Source organism: Branchiostoma lanceolatum, chromosome 2 (genome assembly GCF_035083965.1).
Source record: "Branchiostoma lanceolatum isolate klBraLanc5 chromosome 2, klBraLanc5.hap2, whole genome shotgun sequence".
Lineage (NCBI taxonomy): Eukaryota > Metazoa > Chordata > Leptocardii > Amphioxiformes > Branchiostomatidae > Branchiostoma > Branchiostoma lanceolatum.
This window is the reverse complement of record NC_089723.1, coordinates 28,262,674-28,287,449: the sequence shown is the minus strand read 5'-3', so window position 1 is coordinate 28,287,449 and position 24,776 is coordinate 28,262,674. Positions and strand designations below refer to the sequence as shown.

General features: G+C 40.6%; 1 protein-coding gene across 7 annotated transcripts; it reads right to left on the bottom strand.

Annotated features, from left to right (window-relative positions):
* Nucleotides 1-1,450: 1,450 nt before the first annotated feature.
* Nucleotides 1,451-24,738, bottom strand: LOC136428390 (uncharacterized). 7 transcript variants are annotated; one of them, XM_066417861.1, is made up of 28 exons: nucleotides 24,571-24,738; nucleotides 22,958-23,052; nucleotides 22,340-22,380; nucleotides 21,941-22,006; nucleotides 21,319-21,490; nucleotides 20,747-20,833; nucleotides 20,342-20,480; nucleotides 19,735-19,891; nucleotides 19,244-19,361; nucleotides 18,775-18,876; nucleotides 18,213-18,326; nucleotides 17,730-17,820; nucleotides 17,157-17,182; nucleotides 16,518-16,652; nucleotides 13,593-16,203; nucleotides 13,111-13,222; nucleotides 12,405-12,534; nucleotides 12,127-12,222; nucleotides 11,838-11,942; nucleotides 11,286-11,382; nucleotides 10,549-10,662; nucleotides 9,873-10,018; nucleotides 9,247-9,501; nucleotides 8,405-8,509; nucleotides 6,650-6,731; nucleotides 5,601-5,877; nucleotides 4,099-4,288; nucleotides 1,451-3,319 (listed from the first exon to the last, which is right to left on the bottom strand). In XM_066417861.1, exons 1-28 carry the CDS (start codon nucleotides 24,641-24,643, stop codon nucleotides 3,272-3,274), a joined length of 5,784 nt encoding a protein of 1,927 aa, XP_066273958.1. In that variant the 5' UTR covers nucleotides 24,644-24,738; the 3' UTR covers nucleotides 1,451-3,271. The 7 variants fall into 7 exon arrangements, with proteins under 7 accessions (XP_066273958.1, XP_066273955.1, XP_066273953.1 ...); XM_066417858.1 differs by having other exon boundaries at nucleotides 9,028-9,495; XM_066417856.1 differs by having other exon boundaries at nucleotides 9,028-9,501; nucleotides 24,571-24,737.
* Between the last annotated feature and the right edge of the window lie 38 nt (nucleotides 24,739-24,776).

Below are 24,776 nucleotides of genomic sequence, written 5' to 3'. Positions count from 1 at the left end.
ATAGACTTTTGATGATGGGGGGGGGGGGGGGGGGGTCTTTATGTGATTTTTTTTTACATCGCAAATGTCTACAAATGTGTTTCTACTACAATTCACTTAATATGAAGTTTGGAACATTTCAGCTTGAAACATATTTCAGTGAAATCAAATCTCCACATCATATAATGCCACGTAGTATTGCAAAACCAAATCAGTGAAATTAGTCGGTTAACGAAACGCTCTACACAAGCAAAAGTTCAAACAAAATGTAGACAATCACCGATTTAGATGTGCACGCCAAGCTTAAGGACTTACACGGATAGCCAAGGAGCGTTTAGTTCCCATAGCCAATGTTCAGATCAAACATGCGTTTCAACCTGGTAGCGCTATAGCCAACAGCACGGTAGATAATGAAGGCAACAGCCTTGTTTCCGACTGGGGCACTGACTGTATCTTTGTGTACACTTGGATTGGACATACGCTTTTCGTGGTCGGAGGCTTTGGAGGTGGTAGAGGTGAACTGGATTCTCCCTACGATGTTTGTACGGACAGCTTAGGCCACATCATCGTGGCGAACTCTTACAACAACCGCGTAGACATGTTCACCTGCCGCGGGGAGTTTGTCCGCACCGTCGTGAACATTACCCAACCCAACAATATTGCTGTAGGGCCAGACAGGCAGTTGGTGGTGGTTGCGTTTGCCGACGAAAGTTTTATAAGCATTTTCCCACGTCAGATGGTATTTCCTTAATTCCCTCGGATTGTTGTAGCGTCATTATTGGTTTTGGTGGGAATGATTCTCCCGATCATAAGAAGAAACTTTTCTATTAGGTCAGCAGAAAATTGCACTGCATATATACATCTGAACTTTTCTATTAGGTCAGCAGAAAATTGCACTGCATATATACATCTGAACTTTTCTATTAGGTCAGCAGAAAATTGCACTGCATATATATATCATTAGTAGACTTGATTGTTGTCAAAAGCAATGATGTCCCAATTAGGTTGTAGCATAACCGTATTCGTACTCTACTGGGTAGGGGAGAGGATGAATTGATATAAATAATGCAAATTATGCATATAGTGGTGACTAACTTCATATTTGACAGAAGTGAGATATGTAGGGGTAAGCATTATAAGTGAAATATGCACATCAGGTCATTTTCTGTAGTCAATGAGGTAGTAATGGTATGAAGTTCAAGTGAGTGTAAAATACCAGTGAGTAAACTCTTACTGCCTGTTTATTGCTATTCCCTACTGGACTAATCTCCAAGCAGATCTATCGGTGGCAATGACAGTATCAAACTGACAAAAGCAGTATTATTTGGCCACTTGGACTGCTTTTGCCAGTTGGATACTGTCATTGCCACCGTTTACTCACTGGTAGATAGATCTGCTTGAAGATTTTATTGGACTATGGTATAGCGTGCTGTGATTATAGGCATAACAAGGAAATCTAAAGTGGCAACAATTCTGCAAAGTACTGTTTTTATTGACACCATGTCTCATCCTCGCCAAATGTACCTTGACAATGTTTTTTGTGTAACAAAATAATCCGAACAGTTACCTCAAACATACAAGAATAATTCGTAGTAACACAAACATACTAATATAATGTCACAATCTCAGCCTTCTTCAGGATGAATGACCCATCACTTTGGTCATGTGACTCAAGAGAGGGTCAAATGTGCCTGGAAGTCTGTACTATACTAGGAACCATTAACAAATAACAAAAGCAAAATAATTTTTTTCTTAAACCTTCTCGGCATCACGGTTCATCATGCCCAGATATGGATAATAATTAGGAACATATTTATGTAACTTGCCTCTATATTGAATATGAACTCATAAACAAATCTACAATATGATTTCTCATACTACATGTTGTAACATCATATCATTTGACTCTCAAACAAAATGCATATCAATGAACAAAATAGTACTATGATGACTTCTTGCTTTGGTCTTGACATATCATGTACGGAGAAAACAACAACAGCTACAATGTGTATTGTGCAATAGTGGTGTTATATATAAATTTTGTATCGTTTCATTCAAAATTGAAACACAGTTGACTAAAGCACATCCAGGAACATGTGTAAGATGTAAAACTAAAAGGTGGCAGTGTGGAAAAATCTTAGATGGCAATAGGGATTGTCTTAGTTTCCAGCACAGAAAACATCTACTGTCCATAGAGGTGCTCGTGTACAACATGAACAACCCTTATAGTCTTTGGATTAAGAAATGACAATTCAATTCCTTACTTGTAAAAAAGATGCCTGACAACAGTTATGACATAAATCAAACCAAGTCTTAAGTATCAATGAGTATGAACATCTTTCATCTCCAACTTTCTCCTGATCACTTGACGTCTTAATCTATTTTCTCGAAGCAACAAAATAATTATGTAATCCTCCTTGATTTTTGGAAATTTTTCACAGCAACTTTGCTAAGCTGTTGCCTTACAAAAAAGAGCACCATGGACTGATAGGGCTCTTGGAATATAACATTTAACAATGCAGTTCCTACAAATCAAACAAAGGAACTGCATTTTCACTACATGCATATTGTAGTAGGGATATAGAGTGCATAAACATTGTTGTACTACTAACATAATATAATGTAGACTGTTATGCATGCATTGAACATTTAACAAGAACTATGTTTAAGGTAACAACTTTATCTTCAGAAAGATAACTGAAAGTATCTGAGGTATAAAATGTAATCATTGTCATTTCTTTCTTAAAAATATTTGTTATTGGGAGATACTGAAACAAAAGCAGAAACTAAATCTTTACATCACTTGCAATGGTAACAGTGACATTAAGAAAGCCATCTGTATGGCAATAATGATATGTAAAAAACAGTTTGATCAATGACAGTGACAGTGTGGTGTATCAATTTGTCAGCAATTTTCTTGCAATCATCACTGCTGTTTTCATTAGTGTTGCAATCACACCTTTTGTATAAGACTTTGTTGTCTTGAAAATAAAACATACTTCCTTTAAGTATCTGGTTTTCTCTTGAAGTCTCTAGGTCTCTAGTCCTCTAAGGAAAATGTAAATGAGTGCACAGCCCTTGTCTCACTTAGAATGTGACATTATTAGTAATATAATGTTCTGATTAATAATGTGAATACCGCTTGACTTGAGGATGACTAATGGAACAGGAAGTATAACTGCTTTCTCTTTCATCCTTTGTAGCAGGTATGACAGTTACGAACTGAAAAAATAAACTCTGCTATCACTACAATGAACAGTAACCAGCTGCCAGTTCAGTGATGTTTCTACCACTACCAGCGGTTGCTTCTTTTCCCCCCTCCACCACCTCTTCGACCGTTCTGAAATACAAAGGCGGCAAATTTAACTCCTAATGTCAACAAGACCCCAGCGTGTGTGACAGACATGCGGTTTTGGAGCTATGTTTCGTACAACTGTACAACTAAAAAACGACAGTGATTACGTAATCAGGGCTGTATCCAGCTTGAAATTTTTTTCCGTCCCACTCATTGTTTGGGGGCCCACATTGTTAATTTTCATTGAGGCTACATCGTTGATTTTCATTGAGCCAATGTTGTTGATTTTTGTTGTTAGATGTGTCATTTTAAGCTTACAAAAACACACTTTCATCAAGTCAAGAATTTCAAATTTTTGGGATGGACGGGATGACAGTTTTGTCCGTTCCAACAAACAACTTCCTGCCCGGGACTGACGGAGGGACAGGTCTTGGAGGCAGCCCTGGAAGTCACTACAATTGTTATTGATAAATTTTGACAGGCTGCTGGAACTGCTATAATCCTGGAGACAGAAATAGCCTTGAATTCCAGTATTGTGCATATATCAATGAAAGAGTTACTATACATGTAGCATACAAAAAGCTGGGCTATGCAATCAGTCTATTGCCCTCATCGGTTAACCATGTGAAATACAGGAAGTCTATTTTGAATTTCATCACTCAGATCAAAAATTTTATGTTCCTTGCCATGCCAGCAACCGACCAAAAAAAAAACAGTTTCCTTCTCATAGGCCTAGCCCCAGCTCATCAGAGGAACCACTGGCTGAAGTAGCAAACTACCATGCAGTCTAACTTACATGTAAAATAACAACGACCATTACTCACCTTCTGTTCCCTTCTGCCATTAACACTGGGGCAGTCATTTTTTATGTGTCCTTTCCTCCCACAGTGGTGGCAGCCCTCCCTGTTAGTGTTATTGTTAGTTCCGCCCCGCCTGGAATGTGCACCAGTACCGTTCCTCGGGAGTGAGCGGGACTCCATAGGAGGCTGCCTCGCGGTGTCCCCTGATTGCCTCCTGAAACGACAGCACATATTTCCAACATCATTGGGAATCCTAGTACATGTATTATCAAGAACAGGAATATGTAATTTTATCAAGCCCTGCAAAAAAAATTTTGCCGTTTTTGTTGAGAGCAAATCTTAGGGTGCAGAAATATATTCTAAGGAACTGTGGACAGAGCTGCTGGTAACAAGCAAAATGTTTGGAGCATTTCATTTCAGCCTTCCTAGAAGTTGGCTCTACCCTATTGACAAATTATCTAACATTTGACACAACAAAACTTTGCTCCTTTTGGGGAGCTTTTGAGACCCTCGGTAAGTCAAATCTGGTATTTGAGTTGTCATCATGTGATTAATGATGTTGACTACTCACTACATGAGTCGTTTAATAGACCGATCCCAAAGCCATGCCCCCTGTTCTCTTTCGATTTACCCCCGTCAAAAACTGGGCTTGACGGACAAAAAATGGCTGCCGCCCCTAGGTTGTCAATAATGCCACTGACTTCAGTTTTGCTTTTGTGGCTCTGAAACCCTTTCATAGCGGGCCAAATAAGAATGCTGTGGATTCTTTGTTGAAGGCTGTATCCACCGAGTAGAGTTGTTTGAGGAGGGAGTAGATGTAGTTGCGGTGAGAGTGTTATGTTTTTGGTCAATGTTGAAGCGGTAGGCCCCGCATGGTATTACCTTGTCGGTGGGCATCAGCGCCCGGATTTGACAAGCAGCCGATGCACGTGTAAAACAGGGTTCGTACATCTGTGACAGGGTTCCTGCTGTATTGGCTGCATGCATAACAGCTGCATGATATTAAGTAACTAAGAATTAAAATGCCTTCTTTTACTTCCCTGTTCACTTTCAAGTTAACCAGTTTCACACACCAGTAACGGAAGAGGCGAAACTCTGCGCTAGTGGACTTTGTAGTAGTCAGCATGTGGTACAAGCTTCCTCTCTTTGAGTGCCTGATCTATTTTCTTTTTCAAATCGTTTTTGTCCTGAGCATGCATACAACCAATACAGTGGAAAACCTGTCACATATATGCGTACCCTGCTTTACACATGCCATCTCTGTCCCACCAGCGCTGTTTTTGACAGAGGTGTTCTAAATAGAACAGGGGGTTCTATGGGTCTTCTATTCGTTTGATATGGTGTTCGACATGATCGGTCTATTTCGGGGCTGAAACTATGGGGTAGACAGGCAGAAGACAGAACAAGAATTGTTGCTGTGGTTTTAAGTTCTAGTGAAGAGGTTACTGCAAAAACTGCAAACAATAAACCACAGCGAAACTTTCAACATTAACAGTACTGTGACTATGTGAGGTTGGACAACTTACAGATAGCCCTGTGTCTTTATACGGCCGGGTTGAGTTAACGGGCCATGTTGAGTTAACGGGCCAGGTTGAGTTAACGGGCCATGTTGAGTTAACGGGCCGGGTTGAGTTAACGGGCCGGGTTGAGTTAACTCGTGCTGACTGCCCAGGTCTGCCCTCTGAGACAAGGGGTCCTCTCCCTCCACCCAGTCATCCTCATCAAACACACTGGGCACAGACTGGACCGACCGTGCTGGGGAACTGCACGCACTCACAGACCCGCTGTCGGGTCCTGTTTCATCTACATGGCACAGATGTGAACAAAGTAATCCTTAAACAATCAACTTCTTTATATAAAATAGTAACATGAGTGAACAGCAATGCTACAGTTGTCTGGCTGCAGTATAATGTGTTACCCAAGAGAAAATGGTATACATGTAATTCAGTTTGTGCAGTTTTGTGCAGTGTCAAAAATAAAATGCCAATTCTAAGTCAAACTTTTACCTTTCATTAGGCCACACCAATTTAATTTCTTGGTTAACAGATTTTTTAAAATTCTAACAATGAAAACAGAAGGCTGGGGTGAAAACTTGCACCTGATCCTGTTCACTCCCTGAAATTCTGTGCACCAAAGTACAAACTTTCCTCTCAGATTCTGTTTTCCTGTTGATTTTCCAATCTAGCATTTTTTTTTAAAATTCCGTTAACCAAGAAATTAAGATGGTGTGGCCTTAGGCCATGTTGATTTGATTATATGGATGACATCCCCTGGGAACTCCAAATCTGATGTGAACTTACCAAAAAAACGTTTGGCAAATAAAAGGTTGCCTTCATTATGAAAAATGGTCAGGAAGGTTGACAAATAACTTAAGGTACTGAGTATGGTATACCAACAATACCTCTCACCCTGAGCTTTACTATAAAATTTCAGAAATAAATGTCATAATTATACTACTTTATATTCTAACATTTGGATATGGCTTGATCTCTTTAGTTCTGACATTACCATAGTTATAGGGTTGGTTGTTTGTGCGTGCATGCATGTATCCTACATGGAGAGCATATTCCCTTACCAGTTGCTGTTGTGACACCACTTTCTTCACTTGTACCTTCAGCTAATTGTTGTTTATCATATGGCTGTTGCAGAACAGGATGCTGGGTGATAAAATGAAATGCATTCAGTTAAATAACTTAAGTTTAAGTGTAGAGAGAAGATGCTGTATTCCATCTATATCTAACGGGGGCCGCCCGAACATCGCACGCGCCCGAACATCGAACGGATTTTTTACTGATCTTATTTTGCATAAGTACACCGTGTTTGTGTCCAACGACTATGCTGATAAGGAAGGTAAATAACCCAAGTTCATGCACATAATTATCATTTACATTCAAAACATATGTGTACATATTCATTTCTTGTTTTGTCGAAAAGTAGTATTTTGACAATAATGATGGCAACGCTGAGTAGAGGGTCACTGCGTAGCTATACGGCCCGGCACCTAAATATACGACCTGTGCCAAGGAGATACATAAGTCACACAGCTGTCATACACATAAGAAAAATAATTTCATAAAACACTAAAACTTTTTGTCTTTAAGTGTTTGTTGAGAAGAAACCGACCAAAGAAAAACAACGTAAACATTGCTGTCGTCTGACGACAAAAGAAAAACCGACCAAAGAAAAACAACGTAAACATTGCTGTCGTCTGACGACGTTGTTTTCCCGCCATTTTTTTGGGCCGCGATGGTGGCGGAACGATTCAACGCACAGTTTTCTTACGCTCTAACATGTGATTGGTACCGTCTATGAAAAGGAAACTGAATACAGAGATGGCGAAGATGTTTCCCAATAAGTAGACGGAGTATTGTTGATGTAAGCGGTGTCGTTTTTTCGTAATGATGTCTTAAGTCGGGCCGCATTCAATACGTACGTCGGGCCGCGTAGTAGCCTATTTCCCGTGGGAACATGAGCTGGGATGCGCTAGATATAGCCCTTCTCACATGACGTTAGAAGTGCACACAGTCAAAATTTTCCGGTCAAAAGAAAGCTGGAATATAGCAGACTTCAAGCCTTATTTACATTTCCCTAACTTCATCACCAACTTCCGAAGAGAGCAAAATTACCAAAGCGTACTAAGTTAGGCACACTATCTGGCGTAGCACTAAATCAGAAGGTACATTCGTGAAAATATCTCACAGCGTCTTCCGCATGTAACGCGGAGCATGAAGGGCCCATGAACAGTATGAATGCATTTCTTGTCCAAGTATGGTCTTTAGATGAATGTGTTCAAAATTCATTCATTAAAACCTGACCACTCTCTGGCAACCAGCAATGGAGCGCCGTGAGTTCCAGCGCGTAAAAAAACGTCCGATGGTTGGGCACCCCCCGTTAGTCTCTTCCCTCTTCTTAAAGCATGTGTAGACAAATTTTTTCCATTACATTGTAGTTTTTAGACATATATGAAATTATGTCCTTCATTAAACATGCATATTGACGGTCTAGTTGAAGGTCACTTACAAGAAATCTGCACATACATGTATATGTATGTGCGTGTGTGGCAAATACCACTTGGACTGTGCACAATGATTCCTTCCAACTTCAATACTAAGAACACAATAGGTACAGACCAAACAATAAGCACCTGGCATTCTTCCATAAATCAATATGTTTGTTAGTGTGCTTTCACAATCACAGATTGGTTATTGTTGTACCTTGTGCTCTTTGTCCTCTGGATTGCCTCGATCAGTCCAGTCATCAATGGCAATCTTCCATAATCGATATGTTTTTTTAGTGTGCTTTCACAATCACAGATTGGTTATTGTTGTACCTTGTGCTCTTTGTCCTCTGGATTGCCTGGATCAGTCCAGTCATCAATGGCATCATCCCAGTCCTCTGATGACCCAGATGTCATAGCCTTGTTCTCAGCTGGCATCTGGCAAGGCAAGTAAAATAAAATACAGCATAAAATATACATCACTTTGTGTGCAGAATGTGTCAACTAATTAAAACTTATTTACCTGCAGTCAATACTGTTAACTAATAGTATGGAAAGTGAAGTCTGCACTAGTGACCACTTCTGCATAAAGACCACCTTGTCAATGTGACCACTTTTTGTACCAGTACAAGAGACTTCAAGAAAATTGATGCTATAAGAAGATTGGACTATATCTCAAGATGTGAACTCTCACAATGTAAAAATAGGAAAGTACATATAAGATTCCTTTGTTATTAAAGATGAAAACCATGATTAGCCCTATCTGATTGTAACATGCTTTTATGGATGTACATGTACTACCTTGCATTGCTTAGCTAGAAGAATTTAAAGATTTATTTTGTACTTCTATTTTGTAGTTTGTAGTTGACCGTTCAAAAGTCACTGTACTTTTTGCCGTGTCAATAAAGCTTCTTCATATAACTCATCAACACTACCAGGTGAATTGATATTCAGACCTGTGAACCTTCCCCCACAGTTGACAGATCCATGGGGTAGGGTTTCCCCAAAGGACGACTTTGTGGTCTTTCCTCTTCAGAGGACTGCAGTTGCTTGTGTTTCTGACTCCTGAAAAGAGTTTGCTGTTGTTTCTGTTGCCGGTCCTCCCTCAGGGGAGGTGGGACGTACTGTTTCTGTGCAGGCCTACGCTCCATGTGTTGCTGTTCACCCCTACTTGCCTTCTCTTGGCGAGGATATGGATGAAACTGTTGCCCTTTCTGTGGACGTGAAACTGGAGGCTCTCTTGGTTGCTGCTGCATCTGGCGCCAAAAGGGGACCTCCTGTACTTGAAAAGTTAAAGACTGGAAGCCAAGGAAGCCCATCAGTTGGCTCGGAAACCTTGCCTCGTCCCCAGAAGCTTGTCTTTGCCGCCCGCGGTAAGTGTCTTCTAGATACACCTGCGGTCCCGGAGGTGCTGACTTGGGCCTCTTTATCTTGGAAGATCATAGAAGGTGATTCAGGTTTTCTTTCATTACTGACTACATGTACATGAACATTGTATGGTACAGGAATAGGACAAATGGTCATGTTGTGAATCACGCAACCATCCTGAATTGGTAGAGTCAAACCTGGATTCAGCAACCATCCTGAATTGATAGAGTCAAACCTGGATTCAGCAACCATGCTGAGGATAGGGTGGGGTTAGCTATGTAAAAAAATGTAAGGATTGTTTTAATGTGGCTTATGACTGGAGGTAGTTTCTTGCACGAGGTGGTTGCCCGACCAGGTTTGACTGTACCACTCTATTTTGAAAAATAGACCTACATGTATAATGGTTCAAAGGAATAATAAAGTGATGGCAAACCGGCTCCATGTTGGAGGCCCCCAGATGAGCAGGGGTCTCGTGGGGAGGGGAGGAGTGGAACTGCCCGTGTTGGAAACCTGGGACGTGGAGCGATCGTGTGGTGCTGCCGCGGCAATGCTGGTTATACAAACAGGTGTCAAGCGGACCTGTCAGGTGACAAGGCACACAAACATAGAGATCTTTCGGTGGTCAGAGAAGTCTGCTAGGAGACAGTAAGGTCTTTCCAACACAATTTTTTGATAAACATAACTCAACAGAAAAAGATGTTTCACTAGAGCATCCAAAACTTGCTGAAAACAAATGTGAGCACCATATTAACATTCTTCACTTGAAAATTCATCTGTGTTGGTAGTAGTCATTCTGGAACAGAATTGAACTGTAGTTTCCTATCTGCATAATGTGACGTCACAGAAGCTGTGGATTGCTCATTCCTTGACAAAGACAGGCGCTGATCAGTCTAAACTTTGGGTAGGTTCAATTTTCTGTGTTGGAAAATACAGTTCAATTTTGATCAAGAATATCAACATTCTCCCTGCTGAAGTAACCTTTTGGTACAAAGTTGTACTGGTTACAGGGGTTAGGTAGCAGGGAGAAGGTTAAGCTATTGCTTTAAAGTTTTCTTTGTTTTACAACAAATATTATCTAAACTTTAAGTGAATAAACTGAGTGTTAGTACCTGCACCAGGTGTTACTACAGGCATGCTCCTTTGTACAACACTTATCAAGCTGCCAGGGTCTGCAGTCAGGGGCAGGCCTGCAAAGTTACTCAGAAACACATCAACTTGCAGCGCTGAGATTTAAAGGTTTGACAGAACATTTGGGTAACTGGAAAATGAGCTTATTTGAAACCAAAAAGTTACCAGGCTGATCTTTCAGTAACTCCTATGGGCCTGAATGGACACTGAGTCTAAGAGGCTATCTAGATCTGGATATTGTACATGAGTCATGAACAGGCTTTTAGCTAGGACTTATATATAGGATGTCCAAAAATAGGGGTGTGGGGGGTGGTGGTGTCAGAATATTCAGAACCAGAGTTCCCCAATGGACTCTAGATCTATGGAATAACAATTACCTGGAAGCTTTGCATGTCAATCAATTTGCATGCTGTCCCAGTGTCTGGTATGCAGATAAAAACAACAGTGACTGTGCGTGGGCATCTAGAGGACACCATGTTAGCTAATAGCCTGGTCATGAACAGAGATGAAGGGAGAGGATATAGTCAGGTCTAGGACAAAATCCTTGCCCGGTTGCCCCATTGTCCCCGTTCGACAAGTAGAGTTCATTCAGGCCCCTGAGGAAAGTTGCTGAGGAACCTCATTTTCCTTTGACTACACAGAACATTTGTGTAAAAGAACAATGGCCCTTTAATTCACTGCCAATGCATATATGCATGACGATTTGTCTGATCCTTACCCTTCTGGGTGTTGGCCACTTGTTGATTAATAGTGAACTCCACATCATTGGATTCCCATAAACGTACAGTTTGTTCTCCAGAAGGTAGAATGCAGGTCTAGTAAGGGAGAGAAAAGTACATCTTGATTAACAACGATTATTATTGCATTTGATCAACAAATAAAAGCTACTATTACTCTAGAGTCTAGTTCTACATATGTAGCTTATATGGAAATTATACCTGACAACAATTTGTTGCAAACTAAACGGCTTGTGATCAGTGAAGTCAAAGATAGTGATCGTGGAAAATAAAAGGAAATTGTTTTGCTAATCTTAGTTCTGACTATGACTATGACATAGGAGGCTACAATCTACCAATAGAATAAAATCAAGAGCTGAATCTATAAAAGATACCAGAAATACTGTGCACACTTCTTGGCAGATATATGCAACTGGCAACTAATGACAATGTACATGTATTCTGTTCTCACCAATCTTTACTACTAGTACTAGTGTATACACAGGTCCACAATGTAAACTGGTAAGAGTACATTTTAATAGTGCATATCTTACCACTTGTTTCCAGAGAGTCCTCCTATTGGCTGTGAGTTTGTTAAACAGTTCCACCTGTTTCTCACTCAGATCTGTATTCACTCCAGCAAGAAAACTCTTTTGTACCTGGAAAAAAAATGACATTTTGTGTTGGGCAATGGGTTTATCGTGACGAGTCAATATGTAACATGTTGATGGTACGCAGCATATCTTAGGAAAATATTAGGAGAGAATTATGTTTTCTGCATTTGCTGTAAGCAAGTATTGGCTTCTTATTACAATCTTAAATGAACATTCATTATAATATTACCTGGAAATCCATGTGATGGTACTTGTCTGGCAGAGGCTTGATGTCTACATAAGCAATCTCTTCTGCTTTGCCCAGATCTACAAACCGCACAAGTGCCTACATGATAGACAAAAACAGATAATTTCTCCTTGTCTGTTTTTGGAATGACAACTACGTCATTCTAAACTGTGCACATTTTCTTACATTCACGTCAAATGGAAGGGAAAAATATGGTGAATATCAATCGAGAGAAAAAAACAGAAATGCTGATGAAGAATGCAGTTGGATTGAGAACTTACAGTCCTGCTGAACTTCTTCTCTATTCTCCCCCTGTACCACATGTTTTCCTCGGGAGACACGGCGCACACAAGGAGCCCCAGGCTGCAGCAGTCAGCTGCCATCAGCGCCTCCATGAGCGGGGCGTCAGCTCTGAAATATCACAGTACTCTAGTTTGTTTGTCAGACCCTTTTAGTGCCTAGTGGCTGTTTCAGTAACAGGGTATATTTTTACGTGCTCGAGGCACCACCTTAAACACGGGACCCCCATTTAATGTCCCTTCTGAAAGACTGTGCAGCCCCAAACGAGATGTCCTGACCCCGGGACTTAAACGTCGGTTTGCAAGTTACCAACTAATTGAAACCAGGAACTCAACTGTGAGGCTGCTACTAGTTGAGCCACAGGGACGTCCCTCACAGTATTGAAGAAAACATCGTTTTACATGTTGTTTTTCCAAACGAGATTGCTCAGTGTTACTGTGCTAGGAAATGACAGTGAACATTCATTTTGAAGGCTTTTGGGTTGCATTTGAGAGGAAAACACAGTTCCATAATTTTGCCATTTCTAGAAAGTTGTTTAAAGATATGCACAATTGTACATATACTCTATAATCACAACTGCTTCATCACGGTTACTGCCAAGTGGGAAATCTAAACTATTGCACATACGATGTAGTGATGAACTTGAAGGCTTACATATGAATAATTCCTATGCATATATATGCTTACCTCATTTCATCCATCATGAGTTTATACACTTTATTCTCTGCGGGGATGTTCTTTATCCAGAAGGACCCATCCTGCTCCATAGGGTGTGCCACACATACCTTCATATTTGCACCTGAAACAATCAATGATGTCAAATTAAAAATGAAATCATAGTTGACGTTTACATCATAATGTATGTTGTATACAATGGTTTTTGGACCATCCAATTTGCACACAAGCCCTGCCTTTCATCGTGATTTCTTACTTCTGACCTTTTGATTTTCAAGAAAAAGGTCCTTCATTTTCAAGTTGGGATCTTGTCCCTTGAATCTTTAACCTTCCCTTCGAACCTTCAAAACAAAATAGCCCTTTGCTCACAGTCGGAATGGATCATCCTACAAAATATGCCACAATTAAGATACATTTATCTGTATTGATGTATGTTTCAATATTGGAAAACCTAAAGACAAACAGTATGGGTTCTGTATTTTGGGTGTGCTTACCTGTCACAAAGCCCTCTTGTAGAGACTCTCTTAGCACAACTGCTGGTTTGTCTACATCTTCCATCTCCTCGTGGTTACCAGTGGGTTGCAGACTCCCAGCTGTTTCCATACTTAAGGGCCTGTCGGGTGGACTGTACTCATGATGACTAGGATGACTGGACGTTCCTATGTCTGGGGGATCTCTGGCCACTTGCATCTCAGTGCTAACCATAGCTAACGTTCCTTGGTCTTCTTTCTTTTGATATAAGGCATCGGGCATGTCATTGGCACAGTTGGCTCCAGACATCTTGCACAAGCTGGGGCTTAATTCTCTGCCTTTCAGTTTAGTAGCAAACCTGCTATTTGCATCCTCTCCTGATGAGTTTCCAACACTGCATGTACTTGCACAACTGTCCTGAAGTTTGGCACCCTCTTCTAATGAGGTTTCTCCAGTCTTGTCCACTGAATCAGCAATAAGCTGCACATTTGCATATGTATGATCAACTTTGGCTATTTCTGCAACCAGAGCAGTATTACCAGCACTTGTTTCTGCGATATCAGTGCTTGCACATTCCCCAGAACTACCACACTTTTCGGCTTCCTTTCTGGGCAAGCTGTTTTCCGTGTTGTCCTCAACACAAACAGGTGATTCATTTGTTGAAACCCAAGAGTTGTCTGGATCCCCTTCAGCTGGAGTGACTGGAATTGGGGAGGCACATTCATCAGGAGTTGGGGAAACCTTGTCAGACAGAACCTCCATTTCAATTACACAATCCTCTGTCGATGACACCGATGCAGCTTGTTCTGGAGTGTTCTCATGTCTATGCTGCAAATTTCCATTTGTCAGGGATGGCTGAGGATGTGAGTGTACTTCTTCAGCTGCTGTGATATCGGGAAAAGCTGGGTTTACACTCGCTGTCGGAGTGACTTCTGTAGCTACTCTTCCATAAAATGTGGAGGTAGCGGCTGATGTAGAGTCAAGTTTTGTTGACATCTTCGCTGCTTCTGATGACACAGCAGCAGTTGGGTCGATGAATGTGGATAGCCTCTCTGTTTCTTGCTTGTCAGCTAATGTAATTATAGGCTGATTGGCTATTCCCAACATGGAGTAACCAGGTGTGCAAAACTCTTCAAGCTCAGGGTCTGTGACATCCTCCCCTGAAGAATGACCTCCTGTAGCTTGGCTGCTTCCAGGTCTTCCCTTGATACTGCTTGCATCCACAGCAGACAAAGATGTAGCATCTGATGATAGAATAGTACTTTCTGTTGTATATGTCTCTTCGTTTGTCAAGGTACCACCAGAATAACTAATTTGATCAGCTTCCTCATCTCTGTTCTCAACTGATGGTACAGAAGCAAGTAGATCATTTGTCTGTTGTCTATCAGCAACACCATCTGAGTACAGTTTATCTGATGACACCATACAGGACTCCTGGTCAACTGGTGTTGTTGACTCCATGTCACTGTACACAATAACATCGTCATTAGATGCAGAGGCAAGTGCCATGGACCTGTCCTTGGTGCTGAACCCATCAGGGTGATCATCTCCATTGGAAACACTGGGACAGTCATCAGAAGTCTTTTTAAGGCCATGGCAAGGGACAAGTTCTGACAAGAGAGATGCATCTATTGGAACAAGACCATCTCTGCTCTGATGAGAACCAAAATCCTGGAATCCAGACATCATCTTGGGCACAGTCATTGCAGTTGGGGGGATCGCAGTACCAGTGTTGTCCCCCATTCCTGGATATGGTCCAACTTGTCCATCACAAGTTGATATTATCCCTTCTAAATATGGATGGCTGTCCCCTTGCCAGGTTGGAGGCAGGTCCCCAGGCGCGGACATGCCCCCTACTGGAACAAAGTGGTGAGGGTTTTGGCGGTTCAAGGCTGAGTATCTCTCTGGTGGGGCAGTAGGAAGGGGTATTCCTGGTGGCGGGTACATGGTGCGTGGGGGCTGCGGACCAGGAATCCTGTGGAATTCTTGCACACGTTTGTCGCCTTGCTGGGCAAGCCACATCTTTTCCCACCACAAGGGGGGACCTCTGGGCAGTCCATGTTGATTCCTTTCAGTCGCGGGCATGTCGGTAAAGCTGGGCAATATGTCGTCTTCTCTTGCAGCTTGATGAAACTGCTTGGGATCAGCTGAGAATGCTGGTCTTGCATCTGCACCCTTCTCTTGACTACTTGAGACGATGTCTGGTGCAGAGGCTGCGCATTTCATACTGTCTGATGTGGGTTGAAGAGGGATATACAGCTCTCCCCTTGCCAAGATCCTTGGCGTAGTACCTTGGAACATACCTGTGCCTGAAACTGACTTCTTGGGAACCAAGGATGCAGCGGTGTCTTCTCCCTGTGGTATGTCTTCATTCAGTGGAGGTCCAGGTCTTGTGCTTGACAGTACCATTCCATCATTACTCTCATTATACGTCTCAGCATCTTTGTTACTGAGTGTTATCTCATCCAAAGTGTCCAGCACAGAGGTCGGCTTGAAGAGGATGTTTCTCTCCTCAGTTTCTGATGTTGAGTCTGAAATAGTCTTCGTTTCTGCTTGTAGGGGTGAACTTGTTGTAGAGGTTGATTCCTCAGCAGTACATTCCGTCAAAACATCCTTGTTGCCTTCCAAGGAAGTCTTGAAAGAGGAAATATATGTTAATTACCTCTCTTTGTTAGGGTGCCAACTTGAGGCTTTCAATGATCAAAAACACACACACCCTAAAATAACCTTGAATCCAATGTATTCAGTCCTAATTAATATATTACGTGTACAAACTTGGCCTCTGTTTTTGTCTTGTTTTTACAATGTAGAAATATTTTCATTTAACCCAAGAGTCAAATCAAATTGATGTGGGTTTATTCTCTTATCTTAGATTCAACAACTCAAGCTATAGCACATTGATATTATAGTGTCAAAACTACATTTGTGACATTGTATGTATAATGCACCTTCAGCTGGCTGTCACTCCTGTTGGGTTCTGGTGGAGGGTCTTTGGCCGCTGCGTTGGTCCTGATGACAGTCAGCGCTCCAGGGGCAAACTCCTCCGCGTTATGTTTCAGTCTGATGTCTCGGCAAGATACCGTCTATAAGTATAAGACACAAGAGGTGTCTCATGTGTAGTTGCCTAAATGTACATTTTATTACACTGGCTGGAAATTCTTCTTTGGGAATAGGTGCACAGGTGCACCTAATCTAAAAAGCTAGTTCCACAGAAAAGATTTTCAGTACACAGCAGAAGATGAAGTAGAATTTCAGAAAAATATCATTACAAACCGTACTGTCTCTCTTCAGAAGTTGAAAGCCTAAAACTTCAAAATAAATGAGTAACACAACAAAGATTTCACTGTATTATACCCTGTATACACACACCAATAAACAATAGTACCTGCACATACATATGCACCCAACATTTTGAGCCTTGCTGTTTCAGACACATGTATCAACCAGAATCTACTCAATAGAACAAACAAGTGAAAGCATAATTCACTGTATCAATACAGAACATATCTTAAACCGACTTAAGGCAGGAAAAAATAGTGTCTATCTTGTCACAGTTTCTGAATCGAAAATATTGCTACAATCCATACCTCTGACTTTGCTTCCTTGTCTTTCACTGTTGGGGGAAAAGAGGAAAATGAACATCCAAGTTTACAAATATTTACAACTCTGTTACCCTTTACAGCTGCAGCAGACACTCAATAATTCAAAAGACTACAGAACTCATTCCTACATAAGGCAATCAGTTTGTACAACAATCAGTAGCACCTAATGTGCAATAAAGCTTGGATGTATATATTGATATATTTGATATATTGTATTTTGTATATAGGTGTTTTCTATTTTATTGTGTAAATATAGTGTCTGACCAACAGAGGCCATGTAAATATCATCGCCATTCAGGCATGTTATTTTGTCTGTAAGTTGTGATATTTTGAATAAAGAAAGAAAGAATTCATAGCTTTATGTTTGACAAATGTCTGTTACTTTCAAGTACACACTATATATTTGTACAAGTCATGATCAACAGTATGTGAGGGCTAAGCAATCAAATATCATTGGCAAGTAAACAGATCATGCTACAAGCTTAAGGTTATGGACTAACATACGAGTAATCCGATCAAAAATATTTACGTGGAAGCCACTTAAAACCACCTCCCTACCTGCTGCAATAACTCTCTCAGCTATATTCACACTCCCATCCACATCTTGTAGGTCCACTTTCCACAAGTGAACTGGTGTGTCTGTTTTCATCTGCAAAGAGATGCCATCATCAGAACTTAGGTCTTAAAACTCCATCTATAAGTGTCTGTATAAACTGGTGGTACAATAATTCTATGTTCCAAAATGTCTTCAATTTAAAATTAAAATCAGTTAAATTTAGTGCTGATACATAACTGTAATTCACTTTATTTTCACGGTGTAAGGAAAATGGACATTTTCACTGAACTTTAACTTCACGGTGGCGGCAAGTGATTTACAGAACGGATGTGTGAAGGAATCATAGCTAATAACACTCAGATTTTTCACGGTGATGATAAGTTCACGGTACAGAGGTGACCGTGAAAACAGTGAACATAAAGTCACAGTGAAAAAAACAAGAATTACTGTATAAACATTTGTGTTTCATGTCAAATGTTGCATACCTCCCTCTCAAATGTACATGTGACCTCCTTGTGAGCTGCAAGGTCAGAGAAGAGCCATCGGGCCTCTCGTGGAATCTCTCCTGTCTGGTCCTCAAAGAATGTGCACGCTACAGCCTAGAAATGTAAAAGTCAGTCAGCTGATTGCATAACCATTTTCAACATATGTGCCAAATCGATTCTGTTAAAAACAGGTAAAAAATTGGAGACTTTTAGAGGCCGTGGGGCAGTGGATTGTTATTCATTGTTTCTAGGGAGCCCAACCCTTGCTACCTTTTACCTCCCCAACTGAGGTCAGGCATCGATTTTTACACCTGGGCGGAGTGACGAAAGTCATGTTAAGTGCCTTTCCCAAGGGCACAACATCGGCGGCATGTCAGGGGATATGAATCCAGGACCTCTGTGTTCTGGGTCAAACACCTTAACCGTTATGCCAACATGACGATGCAGAACAAAGGCAAATAAAAATAAAAAATAAATATATGGGGAAGGCGTTACCATTACTAATAAAAGCAATTTCTTGATTTTGAAAATACAATGTACTAGTCAGAAGTAGAGCTCTAACCTGAAATGGCAGTGGTGGCAGGTTTGCAGGCAGCTCTGCCAGGTTGGCTAATGGGACGGTCTCCACAGTACCGTAGTCAAGGAGGCGTACGGCTGCTCTGTCCTGGGACGAGGTAGACATACATGTACAACATTAACATCAGGAAAAATGGAGCACTTGTGGTGGTACAAAACACACTATTCTAGAAGTTGATGTCTTCTTCTGCTTTCATTCTGCTCAGTCCCATAAAAATAGAATTATCCGCAGCTTGTGCATTGTACAATATTCTCACACTACAACAAATATAAGATTCAAGATACAATTTAGTAAGAGGCCACCCATTGGAGCTGAGCTCATTAGTACTACAGACATTAGTATTTTGGAAAATAGAAATATTCATCACACAACGCAAATATGTAATCTGTAGCAGATGACAACTGTAAATGAAGATCTAACTGAAGTTCTGCCATGCTTAGTTAGAGCGTCACACCTTCCTGAGTTCTTCCACCAGTCCACGGTACCACTTCATGTCTCCTGGATGTCTGACAGCACACAGCGAACCCTCACCCCCAGTCCAGTCTCCAAGGGCACCCAGAACACCTGCTTTCCTAACATAACATTAAAACAAACTACATGTACATGCACATCAACTTATTTTCTACCACAATGTGGGGCAGCATGATATCTCTAGTGCAGATGTGTGTCAAAGTGAGATTATGGACAAGAGCTATTTACTCATGACCGTATCGTGTCCGGAACACAAGATATAAAAAACGGAAGTTCTGCTGTAGCACTGTAGAAAGCTGCTAGGGGACCTAAAATCTATCTGTTTCTTCCCCTTTCCAACCCCTACCAACATGCCAAATGTGATAAAGATCCATCCACCACTTCTCGTGATATGCTGTTTACAAACACTGAATAGACAACAATCATATCACATGGCCCACCTTTAACATTGCAGCAAATGACACTGTTACTAACCTGACACGGAGTGACAGAGCTGACAGCATCTCTCTGGTGGGTACATCCAGTTCCCATTGAACGTAGAAAACGCCCCTGGCAGACATCCTGCTCTCCACACAGACGGACACCGCTCCTCCCTTCTCCACCTGTAGAGAGCCACCAACTTTTATCTCAGCTAGGATGCACAGAAAAACAGCATCATTATGCAAAGTTAGAAATAAGTATTCTAAGATGGGATTAAAAGGGTTTTTAGTATCTGCTTAGTTCCTTCTTTAAAAACCAGATTACAAAAATGGCTTTGATTAGTTTGGGAAACAACAATCTACCCAAAGTAAAAGATGTAATGTTTCCTACTAAACAACAGAGGGTGGTACCCAGGCAAAAAACCACACATGGAGTGGTAATAAAATGTTTTGTAAACACAATCTAATTTTGAAAGGGAAAATCTGGAACCTGATAATAGGGGCAAACGGCATAGGCATGTATTATAATTATATGTTAATAGGCACTGCATTTTCTTTTTCCACTTTGACATAGAAAATATGACTTTTATTTCAACATCATAAACCCATAACCAAACAAGGTATTCTGTTTACAGAAAACTTGAGTTTTATATATTTCTCACCTGTGTTGTCAGGTGGTGCAGGTGTGATTGTGAGCTGCCATTCACTGATGGCGGTCACGACAGAGCTGACGTCACAAACCAGATGGATACGAACGTCTGGGAACTTTGTCTCCAAGTCTGTGAGCAGGGGGACTTCCAACTAAAACCAAGCCATTGAAATACATTTTACATGTAGGAAGATATTATATGATGTTTATTAATGTTAACATTTGTACATAAGTTATTGTGTTCTGTCTGAAATTTTCCAGTTGTACGTTTCAAAATAACATAATGCTTATGTTAGGATCATTCTTTGTATATTCCTCTGTGCTTCCAAAGGTATCGATAATATATTACTCATGACAATATGTCCGCATATGTCTGTTTGTTCACTTTTCCGTGAACTTATGGGAACTTAAGTCTCACCTTTCCCTGGAACTGTGCTACTTTCTGTGTCTTGTCTTGCAGACTGTCACCGGGGTTCCCAAGAATTTCATCAGCTTCTTCACACAGCTGTAAATAAGACACGAACAAGACCACATTTGTTACCACCAGTATGTCCAAACCTTTAAAGCATTCATCAACCAATACACTATTTTGTGGCAAACTCATGTCCTACTCCACAGGTCTTGGACTAAGGGGTATATGTTAAAAATTATAGGTTGTAGTGTATAGGGCGCTGCATATGGATTATAGGTTTCAGCTTGCAGGTTATAATATTACCAATATTTTCCGTTGGGACATATAACCCTTCTGAGTGAGTAATTTTTGTTTTAAATCATACTCATGATCAGGGTTTTACTCAGCAGAGAAACTTTGTATGGATACCATTCTCTTGCCTTCTTACTAAAGCCTGTCACAAACAATTATTATACATTTGTAGTTTACCAGCAAATTTAGGGCAGTTAATGCGATTTGCAAAAGAACATCCCTATTGGTTTCAAATCTATCATGGCCTTGCTGAATTGTACAACAAACATTGAACTAGTACTACTCACGGCCTGATGTTGCATCATCGCTGCACTACACAGCTGCTCGCACTCTGACAGCTGGTCGTTCTTCTCCTCAGACACCTGCTGCACCTGTGCTATCAGCTGTTCCGCCTGCGACTTGATCTTCTGCTGCAACTTAGTTGCCACCTCCTTGATATGGGACGTGTGTATCTGGGTACTTTGTAAAATACAGGTGTTCCTTTTTAATTGTCGTAGGTTCATGACATAGAAAATAGAATTCAATGGCTTGTAGTTGTACACAAGTTTGATCACTGACAGTGTCTAAGTTGTAGATTTCCTTTTGTATGATAGTCAAAAGTACAGCATATGCAACCGTTTGAAACCCAGGTGATTAGGATCAAACTTAAATCAAAGTAATTTTTTGTTTTTGATTTTTGTTGCAATTTAGGGATAACAACAACTGTGTTGTTGCATCATTAAGAATGTTTTGAGATTAGCTTGATTTTAATCTTATTTATACACACTTAAAAATTTTGGGAAAATTCCAATGCCCAAATTATAAAATGACTGCACAATGACTTGACATTAACTCAACCTTGGCTTAGTCACGATGATATACATCTGTAGTGTAAAACTGAACCACAAATTGCAAACTCCTTTTACTCACTACTTGACAAGGTCCCTCTTTGAGTTGCACACTTCTTCAAGTCTTCTCTTCAGCTCGCTTGACTTACTGGAAGATCCAGAAATAGAACGGAATAAGTCAAGTTTTCTTTCTCCAGAGAACCTTAATAAAGTTAATGGTTTAAAAAAAGCAGACTTAAAAGTTAAATCAACCAAATTTTGATACAAAGCGTAAGTCGAAATACTATCTGCAATCTGTAATATGCAGAAAAATTGGGAAATTGAAGAGAAAAAAAACAAATTTTCAATTTTGTAGGCTATAAGATCATACTATAAGCTAAGTACTATGAATAATATGTAATTGCGTAAAATAGAAAAGAAGCCTTTCAAGTCCTGTTAAGATATTGAAAGTCTAAGAACAGTAGAAAGGTCTCACGGGTACCTCTTAAAGGTGTCCAGGCTGGAACAGAAGTCACGAATTTCCTGAGTAGAATTGAAATAGTACAATGACTGCTTCAAGAAACCACAAATCTTACTATTATACCTGTTTGAATATGGAATCTCAACCATAACAAAAGATCTCACACCTCAGTGAAATAGTTATTGTGTGTGTTGTTTAAATGTAGTTCATAAATGATACAAATAAGGTTTTGATTAATGTGTCTATTGATAACTTCCTGTCACCCTACAATGAACATGACTATCAAATGGCAAAAGTATCAAGTTCTACAAAAATACAGATAGACAAACAAAACACAATACCCCCCTAGCCTGTGTATAGTCTCTTCCATTGACCCCATGACCTGGAAGGTCTGTCATGTCTGATAAACAACTTCTTCTGCCACCTCTGAACTCTACTTCCTGTCACTCAGACCAAGTCTGACCTTTGCAGTGACACCATCTTTCCACTCACCTTCTGCCACTCTACTGGCAGTCTAGTAAAAAAACTATGAACACACAAGGACACAAACATCCAGACAGACTGAAAACAGAGCCTCCGTACATGGAGGCAATAATCAGCAAAAGCAAATACTGTATAGAATAAACTGAGTCTATCTACCTGTCCCGCTGCTTTTTCCACCTTGTGTGATGACAACCTTCCCCTGTGGATGGCATGGTGGCAGTCTTCACACAGCAGTATGACATCAGAGTCATCTGTAAAACGTGAAGTTCATCAATTACCAAACCTTCAGTAGAATTTCACTGTGAATGTTACTGATCTTACTTCTTACATTAGGGAATAACAATTGGTTGGAGATTAATATGTAATTGAAACCAGACTGTGACGGTGTGTGAGAATGTTTTTTTTTTACCAACTGTACAATTTTTGCGCATGTGTCAATTTCATTTGATGAAACAAAAGCGTGATTTGAGAACAAATCTAGGGCACCCAGGGACCTACTTCTCTGCAAAAGTTTGGAATTATCAATCCTCTTTTCTTGACTTAAACAATATTTTCTTCTAACAATTCCAGGGGCAAACACGATATCCTTCATATCACAACACACCAATTTGTATCTTTGTATCTATCAATGAGAAGTTTTGTCGTATCTATCAATGAGAAGTTTTGTCCTCATGGAGAAATCCTGAGTCAGGCGGTGAGTTGTAACAATAGAGGATGTGTCAAGTCCCATCAACATCACTACACAATCTGACCAAGGAGGTTTTACTATAATTTGAATTCCGTCTCAGCGCTGTCATTATCCCAGAATGACTCCTTGATCTGACAAAGATACCAACAAAATAGTTCACAGTTTGAACTGCACATGTGCGAGGTCAAAGGTGAAAACAGTTTTTGACATATTCAGACACGTTTTGTTTACATCTCTGTGGCGTGAACTTTGATATATTAGCAGAATGCATCACACTGCACATGTGCAGTTCAAACCGTGAACTGGCTTATTATAACATCCTTTATCTTTTAGGTCTATCCCAACAACACATTCAGAAATAAAACTTGTCATAATTCTTTATCATGGGGATGATATTTCCAAACTCTGAATAGTTTAAAACATCATTTGCCATCATTTTTCTTAACATATCAGATTTTGCTTTTTTTCCTTTGTCTTCTTGATGCAAAACAGCTGTTTGGGTGTGAAATGAAAAGAAGACCAATCAGAGGGCTGTTGTTACAGGGTCTGACACAAAGTAGCTTTGGAGTCCCAAGGGACGGGGGTGGTCTTCAAAACGTCAACACAAAACTAATGTCATAACTTTCCTATCTAGCATTCTTTCCAAAACAGACCTATACATACTAACAGTGTTGCAAGTATAAACGTCCTTGACTTTTCGTGCACGTTCCCACTTGCATGCGGAGGGGGCCACTATGGACATCTTCTTAATCTTAATCATACTGGACAAAACCCCAGTGGGGCATCTCGTCCAGGGATGACGTTTTCCTAGAAATATGTACATGATCCTTGTCACAAATCCTTACAAACAACAACAATACATTCAAACATTTCACACGTAGGTACGAAAAGGAAAGGCCTAACATACAACTGGTTCAAAACAATTCAAGCCAAAGTACAGTACGGAGCCGGATGAAAGTTTGTCAAGTCTGCAAAAATTATAAAGATGGCAGCAAGGAGTTTCACTACTGCCATGCGACGCGACGGTGGGATTCGAACAGGCCAAACTCCTTCGCTTTAGCTCAAGAGAATCATTCCTGACCTTTTCCGCAGTCCTTGCACTGGTGGGCGTGCTGTGTCTCTTGACAAATGTCGCAATTCTTCACCACTTCCATCGTTTTTCACTTCTCTATTCTACGTCTTCCTCAAACTTTCCTGCTTCCCGCCTTCACAGCTTGGCCACATGTTCGACTGGATAAAGTTAGCCCATGATTCGCAAACACGCGATTCAGTCAACTTTCTTTGAAG

What these genes read in the sequence shown, in the direction of transcription:
- LOC136428390 (XM_066417856.1), bottom strand. Translation starts at nt 24,643, where the DNA reads ATGGAAGTGGTGAAGAATTGCGACATTTGTCAAGAGACACAGCACGCC. An exon ending in TGCCACCACTGCCATTTCAG is followed by an intron (nt 18,327 to 18,774) that starts GTTAGAGCTCTA and finishes TTACATTTCTAG; the next exon opens with GCTGTAGCGTGCACATTCTT. An exon ending in ATAAAGACACAGGGCTATCT is followed by an intron (nt 4,289 to 5,600) that starts GTAAGTTGTCCA and finishes CTGTCGTTTCAG; the next exon opens with GAGGCAATCAGGGGACACCG.